Source organism: Erpetoichthys calabaricus, chromosome 5 (genome assembly GCF_900747795.2).
Source record: "Erpetoichthys calabaricus chromosome 5, fErpCal1.3, whole genome shotgun sequence".
Taxonomy (NCBI): domain Eukaryota; kingdom Metazoa; phylum Chordata; class Cladistia; order Polypteriformes; family Polypteridae; genus Erpetoichthys; species Erpetoichthys calabaricus.
In genome coordinates this window covers 237,449,175-237,458,805 of record NC_041398.2, presented here as the reverse complement: position 1 = coordinate 237,458,805, position 9,631 = coordinate 237,449,175, and the positions used below count along the sequence as shown (strand labels likewise).

At 40.0% G+C, this 9,631-nt stretch overlaps 1 protein-coding gene across 1 annotated transcript; it reads right to left on the bottom strand.

The window, feature by feature from the left end:
- Window positions 1–291: 291 nt before the first annotated feature.
- Window positions 292–3,846, bottom strand: LOC114642509 (fibrinogen alpha chain). Its single transcript, XM_028791373.2, has 4 exons — window positions 3,604–3,846; window positions 2,397–2,580; window positions 1,895–2,040; window positions 292–1,155 (listed from the first exon to the last, which is right to left on the bottom strand). Exons 2-4 carry the CDS (start codon window positions 2,575–2,577, stop codon window positions 880–882), a joined length of 603 nt encoding a protein of 200 aa, XP_028647206.1. The 5' UTR covers window positions 2,578–2,580; window positions 3,604–3,846; the 3' UTR covers window positions 292–879.
- Between the last annotated feature and the right edge of the window lie 5,785 nt (window positions 3,847–9,631).

The window sequence follows — 9,631 nt, the reverse complement described above, 5'->3', positions numbered from 1 at the left end:
GAATCAGAGTTCGCCTGCAGAAGTGATTTCGAGACAGGGGCTGCGGGCCGAGGGGAGGGGGAAGCGTCAAGAGTGGGGAGCCGGGCTGAGCCCTCCTCACCCACTCACGTGCCAGCCTCCGTTCGAGTCGGTGTACCTCTCGCCAGGTTTTGGAGCGGATCTTGCCTCTGCTTAGCTAGCGATACCCGTTTGTTTATTGATTTTTAAAGTTTGTCCTGCTTCACTACTACGCGGGCGGAGCTGTGGGGTACAGCTAGTATGAAATATGAATGTCTCCTCATCTGAACTGTCTGTAGCTTAAGTTAATTTAACAGATTTATTAATAATCACAATTGAGAGAAACAGAGAGGAAAGGACTACAGATCAGTTAAACGAATGACTTGAGCATATCCCACAAATATTAAATTATCAAATGTAAAATAACTTTAAATACACATAAGGAGTGTGGTATGTGTTCACCAAAATCCAGTTAGACTTAACAAATACAATAACAATCAAGAAGAAGCCTACCTCTGAAATGAAAATTCATCACCTGCATGGTATTGTTTTAAAGTTAAAAGATATTCTTTTCTGATTAACATGGTGGCTCTCAATATCTCATAGTGCCTCCATTCTGTTGGATACGCACATTCTCAATGACACTTTACATACACACACTGCTCAGTAATGTCCATTTTGAAAAATGTCTACATGACATACTGTTTAGATGATGCATACTGGAATGAAACACTTATTGATATAGACAGCTGTCTGAAACATGCAAGAATTACAAGACATTTTTAAAACTCTGTCTCATCCTTCCATTACATATGCACAACATTTATTATATCTGCTCTTTGCCCTGCACTTTAGTGTGGACAAGGACATCAAGGCCTTTAATCACTCCAGAAACAAGGACAGCAATTCAACATCTTCAAAGTAAACCACACCGTCTGGTCTGGTGCTGGCCAAAGTTTTGTAGGATGTGGGTAAAGTCTGCTCAGTCCTTCTTTGGAGGGTCACTGTGGTGCTGTCAGATTTCTGGTGGGTCTCAGACAGTTTATCCACCTGTAGCAGCTGCTGCTCCAGAGCTTCGTATGTGGCCATGTTGATGCTGTATGTCGAAGCTCGTTCACAGGACCCCTGACATGACCGCAGTTTTATGTCAAGGTCCACCTGGGAAACGAAAAATAATTTTGTTTTTTATCTCATTATTGGAAGCACTTTTTCAACACAGGATTTCTGTAATACTGTAGATGGCCTGAGGCCATCTTGGAAATGAAGCATCTGGCAATTGTTTGTGTAGCTGTTATATAGTGCCTTTCACATCTATCTATCTATCTATCTATCTATCTATCTATCTATCTATCTATCTATCTATCTATCTATCTATCTATCTATCTATCTATCTATCTATCTATCATATAGTGCCTTTCATATCTATCTATCTATCTATCTATCTATCTATCTATCTATCTATCTATCTATCTATCTATCTATCTATCTATCTATCTATCTATCTATCTATCTGTTATATAGTGCCTTTCATATATCTATCTATCTATCTATCTATCTATCTATCTATCTATCTATCTATCTATCTATCTATCTATCTATCTATCTATCTATCATATAGTGCCTTTCATATCTATCTATCTATCTATCTATCTATCTATCTATCTATCTATCTATCTATCTATCTATCTATCTATCTATCTATCTATCTATCTGTTATATAGTGCCTTTCATATCTATCTATCTATCTATCTATCTATCTATCTATCTATCTATCTATCTATCTATCTATCTATCTATCTATCTATCTATCTATCTATCTATCTATCTATCTATCTATCTATCTATCTATCTATCTATCTATCTATCTATCTATCTATCTATGTGTCTGTTGTAATACCTCTATCTGTAGCATCAGTTGCACTTGTTCTCGAATGATGCCATGCTGATCTCTGAGCTTGGTAGCCAAGTTGGCAGCTCGTTGCTTCAGAGATTTTAATCTTGACTGCAGTTCTTCAGCCATTTCAAAGTATTTCATATTGGTTACTGAAACGAAATGAAACACAATTTAAAACATGCCAGGTCTTAGGGTTTTAGGTCTTAATATAATCACATCCAACACATAAATTAAGTTATTGATGGCCTCACATCTTGGGCTGCCAATCTCCAGTCCACTGTAATATTGTCTGTCACCTTGTCTGATCACTGTTTCTGCTTTTATGTCATCTCCAGATTTGTATCAGTTGACCAGGTTTAAACTAAAGGGTCGCCTTGTCTGACACAGCTCTGACGTGTGCCTTCATGTCCTTTTACTGAGTGGTACATTTATTTGTAACTGTTTTTGCTTTTTCAAGCTATTACTAGTCAAAGGACGATGATTAAATGATTAGTTGTTTACTTGCCATAGTTTTGCACAACATATTTTCTGGCCGCAGCGTAACTTTGCTGAGAGTCTTTGGTCAGGTCAGTGGCTTTTTGTCTGATTCTCTCCATCAGATGACACATGGCGTTAACTTTGTCCACAAAGTTTTTGGCTTCTCTATTGATCAGTCCTTCCAATCTGCATCCTGAGGGACATGTCATGCCCTGTTATGAAATAAAATAAATCAAAGCTGCTTTTTTTTTGACAAAAATATAGTAATATTTTTGGGCCCAATACTACAGCACCCAGTACTACTGGGATAGTCTACAGTTCCCATCAACCTAAACTGGTATTTTGGCACTGTTATTTATTAAAATCTTGCCTATAATGGTTAGTCAGGCTCATGAAAAGTGCTATACAAATGCAAAGAATTATTATTATTATTATTATTCTCTTACCATTTACAGTTGTTACATACTGTACATTTTTGTCAACAAATCCTTGTCAGCTTATTTAAAATTTTACATAAATAAGCAGCAAAAATTACATTTTTGGACAGCCTGATCTTCATAAAAGTAATGGCTTTCACCGACAGGCTGAAGTTGGTCATCATTTCTGAAGTCCCTTTCCTTTCTTGTTACTGTTAGCACTTTAGTAAAGTCACATTTAATCAATAGCTTAGTGAATTTTGACAAAGCTCTCTCACATAGGAAGTTGTGAAAAGTGATCTGTCTGAAAGTCTCTGTGATGTACCTCAAAATAAAAATGTCATTCTCTAACCACTTAATCCAGAGAAGGATAATCTGGTGGGTATTGGAGGCTACCCCAGCTAGCACCGGGCATAAGGGAGGACCAAACCCTGGACAGGGTGCCAGTCCATCACAGGTCAAACACACACACCCGCACCCACGAGGGTCTGTGTCCACATAGAACACAGGGGGAACATGCCAACACCATGCAGGGAAGACCCAGGATGTGAACCCTGGTCTTCTTACTGCCAGGCAGCAGCCAAACCTTAAATTTTTTGGGGAAAATTACATTTGTTAAAATACACATTATACTAAATCTTTAAATGTGAGATAACATAGTGTCCTGCGGTGGGTTGGCGCCCTGTCCAGTATTGGTTCCTGCCTTGTGCCCTGTGTTGGCTGGGATTGGCTCCAGCAGACCCCCATGACCCTGTGTTCGGATACAGCGGGTTGGAAAATGGATGGATGGATGGATGGAAATAACTTAGTGCATAGTACCCAGTCTTCATCGGCACATAGCGGGCGTCCCTTTTCATTACAGTCATTTCCAGCACTTTTAAAATTTCCTGGCTGTTCTCTTGCTATTTTACAAACTGTAGGAGAGAAAGAAAAAAGAAATACTTAGTTAAAGCAAAATAGAAATGTACATTAAATCATATCAACAAGAAATTGCTCTTATGAACATAATAACTTACTTCAGTAGTGATTCAGACTAAACACCTACAATTATGAGCACAACTTCATTTAGTATGTACTGTATGTATAAGTAAATAGATGCAGATACAAAACAAAAATGTATTGAATGTTCAACTCTACTGTACTATTTCCTTAATTAAATGGGATTTTGAAACACATCCAGAGCGACAGGTGGCACAGCGGTCACTGCTGCCACCACACAGATCCAGTGTCCTGAGTTGAAATGCTACACTTGCTCACTGTCTATGTGGAGTTTGCCCATTTCCTCCATGCCTGTGTGGGTATTTCACACCAGGTATTCTGTTTTTTTTTTATTCTGATACATTCATAAAGACAAACAGGTTGGATGGCTCAACATATCTAAACTGGCCCAAGAGTTCATAAGTGTGTCCTTTGTGATGGACTGATAACTTGCTTTCTGCATTAAATGCAATGCTGCTGGCGTAATCCCTGAACCCCGTGATCATTATATGGAATAAACTGGTTTAAAACTTTAAGTATGTATGTATGTACTGTATATATCTCTCTATTATATCAAAAACATTTTCTGTCATGACTGTGTTATTCAGCCTTGACTGTTACTCATACTGCGCTCATCTCCCTTCATCCCACCCTGTGACACTCTCAGCGCTAACTCGCCCATCAACACAGTCGCCTATAATGACAAGGCAGAAAAGCAAATTATCTTTTGATTAACGTCCAATTTTCGATCGCATTAGAAAAAGGGCAGCAAGAGCTGACAATGAACGTCGAAAAAAACAAAATGAACAAAAATGAGCTGCAAATAATAAAAAGCAAGAACAAAGAGAATTGTCCAATAAACAAAAAAGAGAAAAATATCCCGAACAATATACAAACAGAAATGCAAAAAAAGCAACGTTTATGGAATGAAAGTTAAAGGATAATATCTTAATACATAATTCGCCTGCCTCCTCACTCACTCACTCACTCACGTCCGTCCGAAGCCGAATGCGCAGTTGCAGCTGCCCGAAAAACCTTACGAGACCGACATCGCGGCAGGCGGCGGATTTCCAGGCGCGAAAATTCAAAGAGAAAGGCGATTTCGACTACAGCTTGAGGCCTAATTATGCATTCTGATTCAATTACGCATTCATTCAATACACCTGTATCAGGTTTGTGGTGCTTATACTTATTACTATTTCATATTGTACTGGAACATTCATCATTCAATATTATACTATAGGCCTGGAAAATTCATCAACTAACAGTACAAGCTTGTACAGTAATGAGTAAAGCGGACTACAATCATTACAAAACAACTTCTTCGTAACTTATCATTTGTTCTTCACACACTGCTGACACAAACTCGTGCCCGTTTCATCTTACGTTGTCGAAACGGGCTCTTTGTCTAGTTGTATAATAATGTTACATATAAACATCTATGGGTGGAAGTGTGTGTCTTTGTCTGTCTGGCCCGGAAGTGCGAGGCTACAGCATGAAGTGCAAATAAAGCGACTCTGTCACCAAAGTGAAATACCTGTGAGAAAAGAGAGAAACCCGCTTAGCCGCTGATAGACAATGGAAACGAGCACGTCGACAAAACAAAACCACCAAGGAAAGAGAAACTCGCTTAGCTGCTAATACACAAGTGAGGCGAGCTCATCGGCAAAATGAAACCTCTGAGGAGAGAGAAACTTGCTTAGCCGATGATAGACAAGCGAAGCGAGCACATTGGCAAAACGAAACATCAGAGGAGAGTGAAACTCGCTTAGCCGATGATAGAAAAGCGAGACAAGCACATTAGCAAAACAAAACATCAGAGGAGAGAGAAACTCGCTTAGCTGCTGATAAACAATGGTGTTGAGCACGTCGGCTAAACGAAACCACCAAGGAAAGAGAAACTCGCTTAGCTGCTAATACACAAGTGAGGCGAGCTCATCAGCAAAATTAAACCTCTGAGGAGAGAGAAACTCGCTTAGCCAATGATAGACAAGCGAGGCGAGCACATTGGCAAAACAAAGCATCAGAGGAGAGAGAAACTCGCTTAGCTGCTAATACACAAGTGATGCGATTGATTGATTGAAGTGCCAGAGTCCATGGTTTCTAGGAGCCTGGACTTTTTGCAGCACAGGCTTACACAGCTAGTAATATGTAATAATATAATAATCATAATATTGCTTTTGACAAGGCGTTAATGTAATTAAATTTTTTATTTAGTTTTTATTGGGTTTTATTACGTTTTAATTTTTTTAATTCTACTTTTTATTATTCATTGGCATTTAAAACAGTCAGGTGTTGTGAAATACTCAAGTAACTGGTTTTCTATCTATAATAATTAAGGACCAAACCATCTTCCTCCTGTGTTCTGCATACTCTTCTATATTCCATTTCTTTATATATGATCGCTTTCTCTAACGGAGGGGCTCAGCCGTGAGAATAGTGGGCACTCAGCGACTGCCTCCAGTCGCAATGGGCAGAACCCCTCAGTCTGTAAAATGAATACAACTTATTTTTTTAAGAAGTGAGACAATTTGGTTTGAAATAAAAGCAGGTAATGTTAAATTTCACTCCTGTCTGTATTGTGCAGTGCTATGTAATGCTATGGTGTGTGACGTACACTGCACTATAGCAACCACAGACTGAATGACTGCAAACCAGTAAAGAATTAGAAACACTAAAGTCTATACTGGTGATATCAGAAGTATTTTATACATGACAGGCTTGACATAAGTACATTTATGGATGCTGGGTATTCATTTCACCTTTTCCAGGGTGGTCTCCAGCCTTGCACCTGATCCTTCCCAATAGCTCTGCACCAGATGATGCAGGTTCGAGTATAGATGAGTGATCGGAGTGGTAGTCATTAAAAAATATCTTGAAAAACAGCAGACTGTTATTTTCCTGTTACAAGTTATTATCCCATTGACAAATTATTATTATTATTATTATTAAATTTCCATTCTCTATGACTCTGAATTGCACAACATATGAATGAAAATGGATGGAAGGAATGATTTTGTATTTCACTATTCTTAGATGAGGCCGGCACGGTGGCGCAGTGGGTAGCACTGCTGCCTCACAGTTAGGAGACCTGTGGTTCGCTTCCCGGGTCCTCCCTGCGTGGAGTTTGCATGTTCTCCCCGTGTCTGCGTGGGTTTCCTCCCACAGTCCGAAGACATGCAGGTTAGGTGCATTGGCAATCCTAAATTGTCCCTGGTGTGTGCTTGGTGTGTGTGTGTGTGCCCTGCGTTGGGATGGCACCCTGCCCGTGGGTTTGATTCCTGCCTTGTTCCCTGTGTGGGCTGGGATTGGCTTCAGCAGACCCCTGTGACCCTGTAGTTAGGATATAGCAGATTGGATGATGGGTGGATTTTTAGATGATACGCTCTTTGAAAAAATATCTAAGCGTTTTAGTGATTCATAAAATCAATTCAGGCTTTGCATTTTAACAATAATTAATATAAAGTAGTTACTCATCATCTAATTTTCTATTCCTTTACGTGAGAGTGTTTCCGGTTAGATAGAGTAAGTAAGTATGTCTGGTTATTCAGATACTGTATATGTCATTAGAGATGCTGATGAGCCAAACTCAAATGTTGTCTGTGAGGCAAAAATGGATAAAAACAAAAATATTTTCTTTTATGTGTGAGTTTTACTGGGTAAGTAAATAAGTGTGTCCAGTACTTCTGTATCAATCAGACTGTATGTCCTGAGACACGATCCAGGAGGGCCACAGTGTTCGCAGGTTTTCCATCCAGCCAGTTTCCTAATTAGATGACAGTCCTAGCTGATAATGAAACTTGACATTTCACTATCATATGACTCAGGCGCCGCCGCGAGTGGAGGCCTTTCCAGCAGCTCCGTGTATGACTTTATTTTTCTACCTTTTTCTCTATTTCACTGTTAACTCCTACCACTTTCTTTTATGTGGACTCGTTCCCTGGACACTTTTTACTACTTGGACATGGATTTTTACACGCCGAGAATCGTCAATTCAAGTAGTAAACTTCAAGCGCTGAGAACAAATGCCCACGCCGGTGTGGTTCCCTATTTACCTGATGATATAAGAAGACGGTATCGTGGCAGCAGAGCCGGTGCTAAGATAAAAGCCAAGCGTTTAGCGAGAAAGTGGCGCTACAAGCCTTCAGTGCCTTCTGTGATCCTGAGAAATGTGAACTCACTACCACAGAAAATAGACGAACTGGCTGCGCTGGTGAAAAATGTCAGGACCTACAGAGAATGTAGTTTGTTGTGTTTTAGTGAAACGTGGCTAACAACTAACATCCCAAATGCTAATGTGGAGCTACCCGGGTTTAGTGCTGCTGGAGTATGTGAATTTCCCATTGGGATTAATAAAGTATCTATCTATCTATCTATCTATCTATCTATCTATCTATCTATCTATCTATCTATCTATCTATCTATCTATCTATCTATCTATCTATCTATCTATCTATCTATCTATCTATCTATCTATCTATCTGGCTTCTTAGTGATGTCATTGATACAACAGAAATTGTTAATTGCACTGAGGACGTTATCCATGTGTTTTGTGAACCAGAACAGATTCAAACTTAACTGTCCTTCCAATTCCCCTCTCATTTATTTCTATTTTTTTAATACTGATACTTCATATGCACAGGTTTTAAAGGAAGCAAATTAGCTGGAGAACTCCTGATTTACTGTATTAGGTATCTGCATTTCATTATTAACTACTGTCTGGTTCAGAAAACTGGCAACAATTAAGGCTTAAATGCAGCTGCTAAAAACTAAAATAGGCATTTAAGGGTTCTGATAAAATAAATAAAATTAAGCCCAAAAAACACACTGCTTTACTGGTACGTAATTGGGTTCTAATTAAGAAATTGGTTGAAGTGAATACCTGCAGCCACTGCAGACTGTAACTGGGGACCTCTGATGTACAATGCAACTAAAATTTGTCTTTAATGAATTCAAGTTAAATATCAAGTTTCAATATCAGTTCTCAGTCAGTCAGTCATTTTCCAACCCGCTATATCCTAACGCAGGGTCACGGCGGTCTGCTGGAGCCAATCCCAGCCAGCATAGGGCACAAGGCAGGAACAAATCCTAGGCAGGGTGCCAGCCCACTGCATAGCACACACACACACACCAGGCACACACTAGGGACAATTTAGGATCTCCAGTGCACCTAACCTGCATGTCTTTGGACTGTGGGAGGAAACCAGAGCACCGGAGGAAGCCCACGCAGACACGGGGAGAACATGCAAACTCCACGCATGGAGGACCCAGGAACTGAATCTAGGTCTCCTTACTGTGAGGCAGCAGCGCTACCCACTGTGCAACCGTGCCGCCTAGGCCGAGTTCTAATTAGGGAAATAGCCGGAATGAAAACCTGTGTGCACTGCGGCCTTCCAGGACCGTGATTGAGGACCCCTGACATACGCTCTACATGCTAGCTTACTAGTGCTTGGTGTGCATTATTTAGGTTGCATCAGGCCTTGACATACATGTGTTCACGTTAAATGAGAAGTGTACGAGCAAATGTAGAGGCACATGCACTGAAGTGAACGTCAGTGTGGAAACATTAAGTGAATTTGGCTGCTACTGCCTGCGTTTTTGTTTACCACAATGCTATCTTGGTTCCCGACAAGCACCATTATTTTGTGTTATTCGTGTCCAAGAGAGCTTCCCAGAGTTTAGGGGAAGATGTGGCGCTGATGAAGCCCGAATTGGCGATGGGTTTAATCGTCATCTAAAATGATGCCACCGCATCCAACTTTAATATCCCAAATCTTTATCCTTGCGGTTTATATATCTGAGTTTATGATTTTGTTTTTCGGTTTTGGAGTCCCATCTTCTTTTCTCCATTTTGACGATTTGCTTGGCT